The following is a 16137-nucleotide window of genomic DNA, read 5'->3' on the forward strand; positions in this document are numbered from 1 at the left end:
AGTTCTAAATATACCACAGACCAATTCTTTGGCGACGTCAGCATCTACGTCACAGACGGAAGTGGTGGCAAAAAGACCTAAAACTAAACCTGTAGTTAGCTGACCCAACAGTCCTCAAAAAATTGCTGTTACCTTTAAATTGTCTGGTTAAAGGTGCTGTAAATGATTTTTTCATGGAAAGGAATGCAAAAATGTTTCCTACTCCCTGAAAAATATTAATGAAATAAGTGTCCTGAGATAACTCACTGGTCTCTGTAACAGCTCTAGACTCTGTAAACAGCAAACAAAAATGTGTCCGCGAGCCGCTGTCTCTGAAGTTTTCTGCCTGTCAATCATTTTGCACGTTCTAATGTTGTATTTGCAGCGTATCTGCAAGCATTGCTTCAAAAAGGGGCGGGAGCTCCAAATCGTCATTAAGATATAGAGAGCCCCTTACCTAACCCTTTCCCTAACCTTAACCATGAGTGGAAGTGACGCCCCCTTTTGGAGTTGGCGCAACCCCCTTTTGTAGTAAACATGCCCGCTTTGGAATAACCACGCCCTCTTTTGGAGATTATGCCCCCATTTGGAGTTCTCTGGACTGCAGCTGTACCTACATTGGATCATTGAGGCTTTAGTGTAATTTTTATGCCATGTTTTTCATAACCGTTGTCAGTTGAGGGTGCTATTTAGCTACTGTTGTGTTTGACAGCCGTGGGATGACTGTCTCCTGCTCGATATCGGCCTCAAAGGTATCTTTGGAGGGCTGGGTTTTGGAAAGAAGGGGTGTGGCTAACTCAACTCGTGGCTTTTTAGCAAACATTTTATTATAGTTGTGCTATTAACTAATTTAATTATAATAATAGTATAGTTAGTAAGAATATTTCTGTATTTATGATGGCTTTGAGTTGTACTTTCATTACTACAACTAGCTCTCACTAGCAGTAGTGAACCCAAACCTACCTAGCTTTGAACCTGAAGGCTAATTCTATTCTATATTATCTTTTAGTGATATTTAGTTAGCACTAGCTGTCTAATCTGTCAAATCTAATAGAGCTGTTTGCAGGCTTTCTGCCACCACTTACTACGCATGTGCTGCAATGTTTGTAAACAAATATTACATGAATATTTAATGAGGCAAGTATTTCTTAGTTTATGATTGGTTTTCTGAGAAAAGATGTAGAAATCCAGCACTGCATTTGCCGCTGTAATGACTGTTTTGGCCACAAGGGGGTGACAAAGGACCACAGCAGACATTAAACTACAAATTGTCAGGCTTAAACTGTCAATAATCAACCAGAATACAAACTCTGTTACTTGTATACATTTAGCATCGCTGATAAAAGCAGACCAATTACAAAGCATATGCAAATTAATATTCATTGGCTAATGTCTGGCTGTAGCCAACATTTTATAACTCTAAATTAGGTTGGTATGAAACAATACCGCCTAGGTTTGGTGAGATAATCTGTCCATTCAAACACCAAGTGTTTGAACTGGTCAGATGACAGTCAGGCGACAGTCAGGCCCCAAATATTGTGGGGTTCAAGAGTTCATTGTGGGTTTTTGAGAGTCTGTCACAGTCCAGAGTGACAGAAGGCATTGAATATCTTTTAATTTATGAAATCCATCAGTCCTTACTGAAGTCCAGTCACTTTTTCCTGCACACAACAGTCCAGCCATCATCCTCTTCCTCATTACTCGTGGCCTGAGGTGGAGGTTTCACCATTGCTGCTGCACTGATGACTGATGGTCCCTCTCCAACTACATCACACTCCATAGCCTGAGAGAAAAAACAACCAGTGAGATTATTTACTATGATAATTAAATGGACCCTTTCATTGGAGGTCATTTACATGTCTATAAGTTACAGTAGCAAAAACAGTATTTAATTTTTGAGCGCCAGAGAGTGGAAATGAGTTGTTTTACCCCAAAAAAATTGGTTTCAGCAAACAAACCTTGACCAGCCTTTTAAGTGGATATTGGAAACAAAATGGTACAATGTTGTACCCCTTTACAAGAGTTTGTCTCACCAAAACGTTCTTATCTCAACTGTCAAAGAGAAACTATGAAACTAGAAATAATCATAATTTTTTTTTTAAATTATATATACCTCTTCAACTTCTCTCTTCTCATCATCATCATCTGCAGGTGTGACCTTTGCCCTTCCAGCTATCTTTTTCAGTGCCAGCTCACTGACTTGATCTCTGACCTCTGTCAGTTTACCCTGCTGACACTGCTGGTACATCACACACACCTTCTGTGCCACCTGAGCAAGAGTACAGATGAAAAACACAAAGTTTTAAAAAGCATAAGATAATACTGAGAATTATCAATAGAAAGACGTTAAATGTAGTGAGTTTGGATCAAATAATCTTTGATATGAGCATAAAAACAAACTTGAGGCAGGCTCCCATCCTCCACCATTGTGTCAAATTCATTATTCATCAAGTCTGAGATGAAGTCCTCCACTTCATTCTGCTGTAGGTCAACTGTAAGAAGGAAAGAAGAGACATGAAGAAAGCAAAACAACCTTTAACGAAGCAAAAAGGGAAACAATCGTCTGACAGCTCGAACCGTTGTCGTTGAAATACTGCTGCAGCACGTCCACCATCCAGTTCGCTTTCTGCTGACTATGTGCACCTCCAAAACCATTATCGACTGCGATCTGAGAGATTAAGAAAAGAGAGATGAGGTCAGATAAATCAAGAGATCTTTTAATTGCTCTCACGGGACCAGTGTTGTGTAAGTTACTAATTACTAACTACTAATTTCATCTTCTACAGAGTAATTAGATTACTGAACTAATTACTCTGTCTGAAAATTAAGTGCATTACTTATTACTATTTATTTTCTAAAACCCTTATCAACCTCGACCAGATGGAAAATACAAGGATAGATATGAAACTGTTCTTTTAATTCTTTCCAATAAATCATATAAAATCAAATAAATTATTCATGAACTGGCCAAAGAATTTAAGGGGGCAGCGTTAAATTAGAAAACATACATTTTAACATTAGACGTTAAATTATGATTTTAAATTCACTATTGTTTATATAGAATTGTTCTACAGTCTATACAGTATTTAACACAATTACGTCAGAAGTAACTATAATTAAATTACTGAAAATTAAGAGTAATCCCTTACTTTTTACGAAAAAGTAATTTACAGTAATTTATTACTTAGTAATGCATTACACCCAACACTGCACGTGACAGATCGATTAGATCGGAACATAATTCAAATGCCTGACTGTGCAACGGGGCAAAACATCATGCCGATGAGAAGCAAATGTAACTTAGAGTGTTACATAAATCTTTATGTTTATTCTGTATATATGACCTATTTGTTTACACATTGCAGAGCCAACTTACTAGCTTGATAGCAGTCTGTTTTCCAATACACGAAATCGCATCAAATTAAAGTTTGTTTAATAAATTCAAATATATATTATAAGAGAAGTGTCCGAAATACATGATAAAGAATTTATTCACCTGCAACACCGGCCACGTTTCCAAAACAGCCCCAACTGCCTCAACGAACAACTCACGTGTGGAAGATGTGAGCGGCGCCATGTTGACAATGACCAGACCAGAAGTGTCGATCGCAGAATTCTAAGCCAAAGTTGAAGATGCTCCAGACAACAAGAATCAATCACAGAAATCGCTCATATCCACAGTTTCTGATTATTCTAATAGAGCTGTTCAGGTTGTAGTACACAAACCCGGAAACCCAGGATTTTTCTATGGGTTTTTGTAATGGGGTTTTGAACTTATGTGTAAAACAAGGTCTGTGGTAAACATTACTTGACAATATGTGGACGTTTTGTTCTACAACATAAATTACACACAGTCATATCTCAAACGTGAATTTTGAAGCTGTAGTGAATCACATACTTTTTTTTAAACGCGGCAGCTTCAAACTTCAAAAGGGCAACTTGTGCAATTCAGTAACCGCTCTGACTGATGTATACATGTTTTTGATTCACTAAAAAGAACCAGCTCATAAGAGTCATTTTTTCAAAAATCAGAGTACACTGGAAGTGCCCGATGTTTCGCACTGTACACTACCGGTCAAAAGTTTTGAAACACTTGACTGAAATGTTTCTCATGATCTTAAAAATCTTTTGATCTGAAGGCGTATGCTTAAATGTTTGAAATTAGTTTTGTAGACAAAAATATAATTGTGCCACCATATTAATTTATTTCTTTATCAATCTAAAATGTAATAATTGAAAAAAAAACAAAAACAAACATTTTTTAAATTGATGACTTGGACCAAATAATAAAGAAAAGCATCCAATAAGTGCCCAACATAGATGGGAACTCCTTCAATACTGTTTAAAAGCATCCCAGTGTGATACCTCAAGAAGTTGGTTGAGAAAATGTCAAGAGTACATTTCTGCAAATTCTAGGCAAAGGGTGACTACTTTGAAGATGATAAAATATAACACAGTTTTGATTTATTTTGGGTTTTGTTTAGTCACAACATAATTCCCATAGTTCCATTTATGTTATTCCATAGTTTTGATGACTTTATTATAAATGTGAAAAAAAATTATAATAAGGAATGAGTAAGTGTTTCAAAACGTTTGACCGGTAGTGTACATTCAAAAGAACTGGCTCATTAGAGTAATTCATTCGTGAATTGGACTACACTGGAAGCGCTGTGGGTTTTTCATGCTACAGATTCAAAAGAGCCAGCTCATAAGTCATTTGTTTGGGAATCAGAATACACCGGGCGCAAGGCGTGTTTCATGCTGTAGTTTCAGTATAGGCAGTAGCGCCACTGCTTAAATGCACTGCAGGAAACACTGTCAAAGTATTTTAGTACAGTGTTTGGTCCACAGAAACACAGAAAACTGCACGTGTGAGAACCGTAAACAGAACCGTAGGTCGTGAAAATCAAACGGTTTCTGTATTTTTTTAAAAACCTAACCCTTCCGATGCGAGTCAAAACACTGGAGACTGTAAAACCAAAACAGACTTACGTTATGAATCCTGGAACACTCCTGCGATCAGGAAAAAGGTGTACAGAACTAGCATAACTAATACTGTCATTTTACATAAATGTTTACGTTTACCCCTCATGAAACATGCATAAAGGTCTTAATGCATAAAACTTTCATGCAAAAAATAACGTTATAGCTTGAATTTATTCTTTTTTATCTTCTACAATTTTTTTTTTTTAAATGATATTCAATCATACAAAAAAAACAATCAGAAATATAAAAAATGCTGTTAGGGTAACACATTACAATAAGGTTGTATACATTAACATGAGTTAACTACATTAGTTAACATGTACAAACAATGAACAATAATTTAATTTTTAATTTAATTTAATAATTTTAATTTGAACATTTACTTATACACCTTTTAATATTACAAATAAATGTTAACATTAGTTAATGCATTATGAGCTAACATGAACAAACAATGAACAAATGTAAACTGATTACATTAACATTAACCAAGATTAATAAAGGCTTTATAAAGTATTCATTGTTAGTTCATTTACTAATGTTAACAAATAGCATTGTAAAGTACTTTCATGCAAATTCTAATAAATCTAGTTTTATATATATAGTTTTTTATTTAAGATTGCTTATTACCCAATGATGACAAAAAATGATAGGGCTTGGTACATATTATTATTCAGAAATGTACATACCTTTATTGAATTATCATACAGTATATCTTTGATACAATAAATGAACAGTATTAATAAGCATTTTTGAAGATGTGTCTTAGAATACTGGGTTTTAATTATGTGGTTTTACTCTGCAGTAAAACTGGCTCAGTATAAGAAACACAAAGCAGGGTGTCAGCATTATAACACTCCTTGGAAAAATTAAACACTAACCCATGCAAGGCTTCCGATAACTTTGGCATCAACCAATAGCAAAAGCTAAAAAAGTAGTCAACAAACCAAGCTGCTTTTTAATACACATTGAGGCACATATTTACTATTTTAGAAATCAATTAAATTATATAGAACCGCATTGATTTCTACTAATAAACACAGATCAACAAGTTTGAAATCCTCATTTAATATATAGCTGTTAAAAAGCTCACATGTTAATGTAATGAAGGGACATCGTGGTATTTAAATAATTTTATGAAATAAAACCTATGAGTTCTTCTTTGTCATTTTCTCCAACTGTTCTGGTTACTGTGAGCTGTGATGTAATCATAAACTCATTATTTCCTTCAGAATAACACTGTTGAAAATATAAACACTCTCTAAAACGTAAATTATTTTATATGTTAAGACTGAATTGGTGTTATAATTGATGGGTCATGAATCAGTGTCAATTTGGTGCCATTGGTTGTTTGAAAAACATGTTTCAAATTGCTTACAAAATGTTATCAAAACTGTAATATTTTTGTAGTGAATTTGCAAGGCATAAATCTCTCTAAAATCATTTTTATTCCTCTTCGATTTGCACATAAACCTTGCAGAGGTTGCCTACACACTAACAAGTGCTTGAATGCGTAACATTGGCCATCTTTAGAAAAAAGATATGAATGAATCAAACTTTGTGATTTTTTTCGGAAGATTTTGCTTGTCAGGTTTTTCCGGCTCGTTTTTTATGGAGGACAAACCTGCAAAAATAATAAATAAATAAATCTACATATATGTACATAAAAAATATGTAAATAATTAAATGTGTGAGGAGTGTTGGGGGTAACGCGATAAAAGTGACACTCGTTACATAATCAGATTATTTTTTGAATAACGAGTAAAGTAACGCAATATTTTTTATTTTAGACCATAATATCTGAGTTACTTTTTAAATAAAGTAACGTGTTGCTTTTGTACACCTCTACTGTCCCTGTATTGCGATAAATCAGGAGTAAAAGTGTGCAAACTTCAGGGAGGAGACGTAGTGCATGATGGGCATTGTCATTCTATAGAGCATGAGGCCAGAGTCTATTTAGCAGATAGAGACGAGTCACTTCTATTTAAATGAATGGGAGAAATTGGAACGCCCAACCAAGAAGCTCTAGCACCCAACAGTCAATGGATGTAGAAAGGAAGTCCCACCCTGCAGGTAAAAGAGCCAATCACTTTTTAGATACAGACATCGCCTGTCAATCAACTAGCTAACACGCATGTGCATTTCGTGTTTTAGTGTAATATGAGGTCAACATTCGGTTGAGTGAAATGCGGTTGATTCATGTGTTAATACACTGCATTAAAAAATCAGTAAATGTGTTTAGGCAGAGGGATTATAAGACTAGTCTTCCACTGACCACGACATGATACACGGGGTGAAATACTTGCTCAATTCACTGACTTATGCAGCCGAACTGCTCCATGTTAGAGCTCCCTGTAGCTGGGAGAATGGGATGAGAAAAGCTGACTCTGGATCAGTGGCTCCAGGCAATGTTCTACATCGATTGTGTACGCAGAGAAAATGTCTTAGTTCCTAAAAAAATTCTACATTTTTGTTTTATAATAAACAAGTAGTTTGATTCATGAAATAGACTGTTTGTAAGACATTTTGGTATCATTAAAAATGATCCCAATCAAGTTGTATCAACATGCACGTTTGCAGTAGGATGTCTGTAGTATGCACCGTGGATCAACTCAAAACAAGCGTGCACTGAGATGACTTAAGTGAAAAATATTCATTTGTTCATCAGACTTATTCCTTGAACATGTTAGGTTGGCATTCCCCACTGAATTTTATCCTGACTTTTTGAAAAACATCTCAAGTTGACTCTGGCATTGTCAATGGGCACCGCATATGATGACATACGATGAAGGTTCAAGAGCTGGATTTTGCTGCTTTAGGTAAGACAGTGGTTATTCTTCATTATTCATATTGGCTGCCATGTCGATGGAAAAACAAAAATGCATATTCATGTTCTTTATTATAAATATGATGTGAAGACCTACCTTCTAAATACTGTATCTGTTTGTTTACTATGTTGTTTTGACAAGAGTGTTGTACAGTAGCTAGCATGACATGTAATGTCTCTTGTATGCAATGCATGGCTTATTTGTATGGAATGCATAGCATAGCAGAAGACAAAGTGGCTGTGAGAAAACAAGTAACGCAAAAGTAAAGTAACGCTTAAGTTACTTAAGTTACTTTTTTAAGGAGTAATACACTATTCTAACGAGTTACTTTTAAAAGTAACGTTACCCAACACTGGTGTGGAGATATACAAATAATCAAATAAATACATAAATAAATAAATGCAACCATCAATGCAAAAATAATACAATATAAAACAAATAAATGTTGGGTAAATGCAAAACTGTTAAAGAAAATACAACACTGAAAGTTGACTTTTAATTCTATATTTCTTTAATCATTCATGTATTTCTGTACATAATTCAGTATAAATGTTTCCTTTGCACATCATGATAATGAGAGGATGTCAATCAAACATCAGTATGCAGAATATATGACACCATTGGCTGATCATTTTAAAAGTGCTGCGCTTGACTGTGACATTAATTAATACTGCCCTTACCCAATTTTCATGATCAATTAATTAAAAAAATTTGAGCAAAGGGTCTCGCTCTTACGATTCTCCAAATGATTTGCTGTCTCATGGAGCTGTAGACCTTCTCTACGCCATGGTCCGCCAAACCGTTGCACTTGAGTATCTCTCTGGTAGTCACTCCATAGTTTGACTGTGATGCCTGAAGGGCTGTTGGCATCCTCTCATTAGTATGCTGCCTGAAGGAAAAATAAATACGGAACTACATACTGAAATAAATTAATGATTTAAGATACAAAGAATTAAAAATCAACTTTAAATTTTGCATTTCCCCAACCATTTATTTATGTTTTTATATTGTATTACTTTTGCGTTAACAGGTGCATTTATTTAATTGTATATCTGCTTGCGCATGTAGTTATTTATGCATGAATATGTGAATTTATTTGTGTATTTACTTATTTATTATTTTTGCAGGTTTCCATAGAGGACCAAAGCTGCCAAATTAAATACATAAATACATTATAAATACATTTGCAAATAAATTAAAAAAATTAAAAAAGCAAATACATTTGAAATGTAATCAAATGTTCAAATATATAAATTAGTATTTATACTTTTATTTCCTTATTTATATATTATTGTATATGTATTTATCTCTGCATTTATTGATGCATGTACTTATTTGTAAGTAATCCTATAGTTTAGTCAATATCCTTTAGTTTTAAGCATTGCCCACCAACATGTAAACAGTTTACTTAATTAATACATGACTTGTGTTACACATAGATAACTAATACTGGCATTGTATTCATGCTGTATAGCCAGAGGGGGAATTGCTCCCCCAGCTGAGTCTGGTTTTTCCCAAGGTTTTTTCTTCTCTCCATTCATTATTTCTTTTGGAGTTACATCTTAAATTTTTTACAATTCTTTGCAAATATATTTTCTAATTTATTTTTAATTATGGTAGCTTTGGTCCTCCATCCATCAATATAAATATTTTTTCTGGTGATGGTGACAGATCTGAATATGTGTGGATTTGTAGATTCAATGTATAAATTGTGAATGGTTTTAATTATGCAATGTACATGTAAACTGAATGTATGAATATTACCTATTACATTTGAATATAGGTTATTGTTGTTCTTAAACTAGGAGATTAACAAAATAAAAACAAAACTCAAGATTGGGAGAATGAACACCGTCTGAAAATATAATTCACATTTGTTCTCCACCTGAATATTTTACAGCTTGTTGGTGCCAATATTGAATCGACTTTTTGGTTTATAATTGACAGAGAAAGAGCAAGTTTGTTGGTAATCAGTTCAGCAATCATTCATGCATCAGGAATTAACAGTCAGCCATATTTCTGCATTGTCTAGTCTAGGTGTTCTCAAACTTAAGTCAGGCCCCCCAGAGAGGCACTACATGAACTGGCTTATTTGAAGATGTAGATGGGTCAACGCTACCAACACTCCTCTTTTCACGAGTGACAAATACATCCATGTTGAAGAGGAAAGCTGCTGCTCAAGATTATATAGCAAGCTCTAACTGTCCACGTGCTGACAGACTCCAATGCATCCAAACAAACAAAATGTGTTACTTTTATCTGGATCCTTATAATGATTTTGTAAATATTAATTATTGATTCCAAATGAATTTTTTATGTTGCCTAAATAATTATAGTCACTTTTTCACGATAAAAACTGTAATAAATAAATAATTATAAATATTATGTTACCTGCTCCATCATTTTGAGTTGCATTGACCCAGAATCACATTTTGAGTATTATGCACCAAAGTAAAAAGGAAGGTCTCAGCTTTCTAATGATATACATTTTTTGTGCTTCTTTGAAGAGAGATAATAATTTGACAGTGATGGTATTTAAAATAAAATAAGTAAACTGGGCACCCCTAGTTTGAGAACCACTGGTCTAGTACTTTGTAATTACTGACACAGAGATTTTTCATTTCAGTATACTAAAACCCACATATTCCTGAACCACATATCCTTTGGTAAAGGACTATTACTGAAAAATTATATATATATATATATATATATATATACACACAAACACACACACACACACATACAGTATATACTATATATATATACATACATGTATATATACACACTACCGGTCAAAAGTTTTGAAACACTTGACTGAAATGTTTCTCATGAGCTTAAAAATCTTTTGATCTGAAGGTGTATGCTTAAATGTTTGAAATTAGTTTTGTAGACAAAAATATAATTGTGCCACCATATTAATTTATTTCATTATAAAACTCAAATTTAATAATAATTAAAAAAAAAGTTTTTGAAATTGATGACTTGGACCAAATAATAAAGAAAAGCAGCCACAAAGTGCCCAACATAGATGAGAACTCCTTCAATACTGTTTAAAAGCATCCCAGGGTGATACCTCAAGAAGTTGGTTGAGAAAATGTCAAGAGTACATGTCTGCAAATTCTAGGCAAAAGGTGACTACTTTGAAGATGCTAAAATAAACTAGCATCTTACTAGCAAAATGCTAAGATTTTGTTGTCACAACATAATTCCCATATTTCCATTTATGTTATTCCATAGTTTTGATGACTATTATTCTAAAATGTGAAAAAAAAAAAAAAAAAGAATAAAAAATGATAATAAAGAATGAGTAAGTGTTTCAAAACTTTTGACCGGTAGTGTATATACATACATATTTTTTTATTTTATATATATATATATATATATATATATATATATATATATATATATATATATACACACACACACACACACACACACCGATCAGCCACAACATTGAAACCACCTGCTTAATATTGTGTAGGTTCCCCTCGTGCCGCCAAAACAGTGCCAATCTGCATCTCAAAATAGCACTCTGAGATGCTATTCTTCTCACCTCAGTTGTACAGAGTGGTTATCTGAGTTACCGTAGACTTTACCAGTTCAAACCAGTCTGACCATTCTCTGTTGACCTCTCTCATCAACAAGGCATTTCCACAGAACTGCCGCTCACTGGCTGTTTTTTGTTTTTGGCACCATTCAGAGTAAATTCTAGAGATTGTTGTGTGTGAAAATCCCAGGAGATCAGCAGTTACAGAAATACTCAAACCAGCCCGTCTGGCACCAACAATCATGCCACAGTCTATATCACAATCATCAAATTTTTTCCCCATTCTAATGGTTGATGTGAACATTAACTGAAGCTCCTGACCCGTATCTGCATGATTTTATGCACAGCACTGCTGCCACACAATTGGCTGATTAGATAATCGCATGGATGATTGTTGGTGCCAGATGGGCTGGTTTGAGTATTTCTGTAACTGCTGATCTCCTGGGATTTTCACACACAACAGTCTCTAGAATTTACTCCGAATGATGCCAAAAACAAAAAACATCCAGTGAGCGGCAGTTCTGTGGAAATGCCTTGTTGATGAGAGAGGTCAACAGAGAATGGCCAGACTGGTTTGAACTGGTAAAGTCTACGGTAACTCAGATAACCGCTCTGTACAATTGTGGTGAATAGTATCTCAGAATGCTATTCTAAGATGCGGGTTGGCGCTGTTTTGGCGGAACGAGGGGGACCTACACAATATAAGGCTGGTGATTTTAATATTGTGGCTGATCGGTGTATATATAGATATAGATACATACACTATATTGCCAAAAGTATTCGCTCATCTGCCTATAGACGCATATGAACTTAAGTGACATCCCATTCTTAATCCATAGGGTTTAATATGACGTCGGCCCACCCTTTGCAGCTATAACAGCTTCAACTCTTCTGGGAAGGCTTTCCACAAGGTTTAGGTGTGTTTATGGGAATTTTTGACCATTCTTCCAGAAGCGCATTTGTGAGGTCAGACACTGATGTTGGACGAGAAGGCCTGGCTTGCAGTCTTCGCTCTTATTCATCCCAAAGGTGCTCTATCGGGTTGAGGTCAGGACTCTGTGCAGGCCAGTCAAGTTCTTCCACACAAAACTCGCTCATCCATGTCTTTATGGACCTTGCTTTGTGCACTGGTGCGCAGTCATGTTGGAACAGGAAGGGGCCATCCCCAAACTGTTCCCACAAAGTTGGGAGCATGGAATTGTCCAAAATCTCTTGGTATGCTGAAGCATTCAGAGTTCCTTTCACTGGAACTAAGGGGCCAAGCCCAGCTCCTGAAAAACAACCCCACACCATAATCCCCCCTCCACCAAACTTCACAGTTGGCACAATGCAGTCAGACAAGTACCGTTCTCCTGGCAACCGCCAAACCCAGACTCGTCCATCAGATTGCCAGATGGAGAAGCGTGATCCGTCACTCCAGAGAACGCGTCTCCACTGCTCTAGAGTCCAGTGGCGGCGTGCTTTACACCACTGCATCCGACGCTTTGCATTGCACTTGGTGATGTATGGCTTGGATGCAGCTGCTCGGCCATGGAAACCCATTCCATGAAGCTCTCTACACACTGTTCTTGAGCTAATCTGAAGGCCACATGAACTTTGGAGGTCTGTAGCGATTGACTCTGCAGAAAGTTGGCGACCTCTGCGCACTATGCGCCTCAGCATCCGCTGACCCCGCTCTGTCATTTTACGTGGCCTACCACTTCGTGGCTGAGTTGCTGTCATTCCCAATCGCTTCCACTTTGTTATAATACCACTGACAGTTGACTGTGGAATATTTAGTAGCGAGGAAATTTCACGACTGGACTTGTTGCACAGGTGGCATCCTATCACAGTACCACGCTGGAATTCACTGAGCTCCTGAGAGCGGCCCATTCTTTCACAAATGTTTGTAGAAGCAGTCTGCATGCCTAGGTGCTTCATTTTATACACCCGTGGCCATGGAAGTGATTGGAACACCTGAATTCAATTATTTGGATGGGTGAGCGAATACTTTTGGCAATATAGTGTATATAGATAGATATAAAAAGACAGGAAATTAGATTTCCAGCATTGCATCAAAGCATATACAATTGTTATTTGGGTTAACAACCCTTAACTCGAACAGAAAGAGTGAGCATTCATATATGCATAATTATTTCAACTCATTGTCAATCAGAAAATATACTATGGCTATCTGAGAGGATTTCCTGCATTAAAGATCTGCGAAAAGTGAAATGTGCATTTACAGTGAGTATTGCTTAATGTGTTTCCCTATACTGCTTTTCACATAGAGGTACAATATAACAGCTGACTGCATCTTTCTCTTGCCTTTACATATGGACAAATGCCAACCAGAAAACACCAGTTAAACTGCTGAAAATCCAGAAACCTTGGGCTCTTGTAGTGTACAATTGCAAAATAAAATATGAAAAGATAATAATACTGTACTGATAAGTAATCAAGTTTCTTTTAGCAATTAAATGCCCATTCCAAACAATTGAATCCAACAAAATAAACATCAAAACCGTTCACCCATACTGAAATATGTATGAAGTACGTATATATTGGCTCAGAATGCCTCCATTTATAAAAGCCTTTCACCCACAATACAATGCACGACAATTTCTGGTGCTATTTGTTTTATATATATATATATATATATATATATATATATATATATATATATATATATATATATAACTGTGTGCACTGTTTGCAGAAATCAATATCATAGCTATTTGAAACCGGGAAAGGATTATGTAAAAAAAAAAAAAAAAAAGTTATTGCGTATATATGCAATTATTGCGCAGTAATAAACAGGTGTCTACCACACAACCACATACAGCTGTTGAAGCCCTTTTGCCGTAATCTATCCACATTTCAGATGACAGCTTTAAATTAGATGAGCCAAATTCATTCTTATGAACTAACAAACATCAAAACCAAATATCTACACCACATAAGTCTCCTATGGTAGTAACAACATCTTTTGGTTACTACATCTCTTTAAAAAAATGAGAACACAACAAAAATGTCATCAATGGTAAGTATAACAAAAATGATATTCTTTTAAAAATTATACATTGTAAGGATCATTGCACTCTTCTGATTTGCAAAAAAAAAAAGAAAAAAAAAAAGAAAACATTCTAAGGCTATTTACAATGTACCACAGTCTTAAACTATACAACACTGCCATGCAAGTCTGCATATCCCTTAACGAGAGCATCTCTCTCATACACACACATATCTGCACACAATATGCACACAGGTATTCTTCAGCAGAAAGGAAGGATAGTCACAATCCATCACCAGAAGACCAACGTTTTTGGGATTGCTTCAAATAACAAATTAATTTACTAAAAAAATCCATTCAGTGAAACTGATGGAAATTGAGAACAGCTCGTAATGGCCTTGGTGTTCGATTCTAATAGGGTGAATTTAACAAAAACAGGTAATTTTTCATAAAAAAAGAATTTAAATTTTGCGTAAAGAAAATGACAACTATATTAAGGACCATTAAGATTTTTTTCATTACGGCATTATTTTCATGACAATTAAGCACATTACCCTCTTAAATTCTCATTCTCATGGGCTTTTGAGCATTTTGTAGTTCTCCTTCTCAACTGTAATTCTCATTACTACAATACAGTAATGGGTCTACCGTAAACATATTTATTTTAATATTTTAATTTATATTAAATATTGAATATATAACATATTTTAAATACAATACATATTAAAATACAACTATAAAGTTGAATGTTTTTTTTTAATCACAATAAATTTTTTTAATTACAGTAATTTGAATTTGAGAGGAAAATGTGCTTAATAGCCATGAAAACAAATGTCAAAGCAATAAAGGCAAAAATCTGAAAAATTGGCCTAATTTTCTTAAAGCAACACACACACACACACACACACACACACACACACACACACACACACACACACACACACACACACACTACCGGTCAAAAGTTTTGAAACTTACTCATTCTTTATTATAATTTTTTTTTTTTTTTTTTCACATTTTAGAATAATAGTAAAGTCATCAAAACTATGGAATAACATAAACGGAAATATGGGAATTATGTTGTGACTAAACAAAATTTTAGCATTTTGCTAGTAAGATGCTAGTTTATTTTAGCATCTTCAAAGTAGTCACCCTTTGCCTAGAATTTGCAGACATGTTCTCTTGAGGTATCACCCTGGGATGCTTTTTAAACAGTATTGAAGGAGTTCCCATCTATGTTGGGCACTTAGTGGCTGCTTTTCTTTATTATTTGGTCCAAGTCATCAATTTCAAAAACTTTTTCTTTTTTATAAAATTTGAGTATTATAATGAAATAAATTAATATTGTGGCACAATTATATTTTTGTCTACAAAATTAATTTCAAACATTTAAGCATACACCTTCAGATCAAAAGATTTTTAAGATCATGAGAAACATTTCAGTCAAGTGTTTCAAAATGTTTGACCGGTAGTGTGTGTTTTTTATATATATATACACACACACACACACACACACACACACACACACACACACACACACACACACACACACACACACACACACACACACACACACACACACACACACACACACACACACACACACACGTTCTCAATTATTTTCAGTTACTTTCAATTCTTAATGTAATGCAACATTTCTACTGGATTTAATACCGTATTAAATGTTTTAAACTTACATCAGCACAGAATGAAGGGAGAACAACTACCATATGTTTATATACTTTAAAACGCAGTACACAAAATAAAACATTGTATTTTAATAATATACCAAGCTGTATTGAAAA

At 34.9% G+C, this 16137-nt stretch overlaps 1 protein-coding gene across 1 annotated transcript; it reads right to left on the reverse strand.

Moving 5' to 3' along the window:
• Positions 1 to 1288: 1288 nt before the first annotated feature.
• Positions 1289 to 3588, reverse strand: LOC127415060 (pre-rRNA-processing protein TSR2 homolog). The gene is made up of 5 exons (XM_051653549.1): positions 3476 to 3588; positions 2557 to 2647; positions 2380 to 2471; positions 2093 to 2248; positions 1289 to 1762 (listed from the first exon to the last, which is right to left on the reverse strand). The coding sequence occupies exons 1-5, from the start codon at positions 3554 to 3556 to the stop codon at positions 1631 to 1633; spliced, it is 552 nt and encodes a 183-aa protein (XP_051509509.1). The 5' UTR covers positions 3557 to 3588; the 3' UTR covers positions 1289 to 1630.
• Between the last annotated feature and the right edge of the window lie 12549 nt (positions 3589 to 16137).

This window comes from Myxocyprinus asiaticus, chromosome 24, assembly GCF_019703515.2.
Source record: "Myxocyprinus asiaticus isolate MX2 ecotype Aquarium Trade chromosome 24, UBuf_Myxa_2, whole genome shotgun sequence".
Classification (NCBI taxonomy): Eukaryota; Metazoa; Chordata; class Actinopteri; order Cypriniformes; family Catostomidae; genus Myxocyprinus; species Myxocyprinus asiaticus.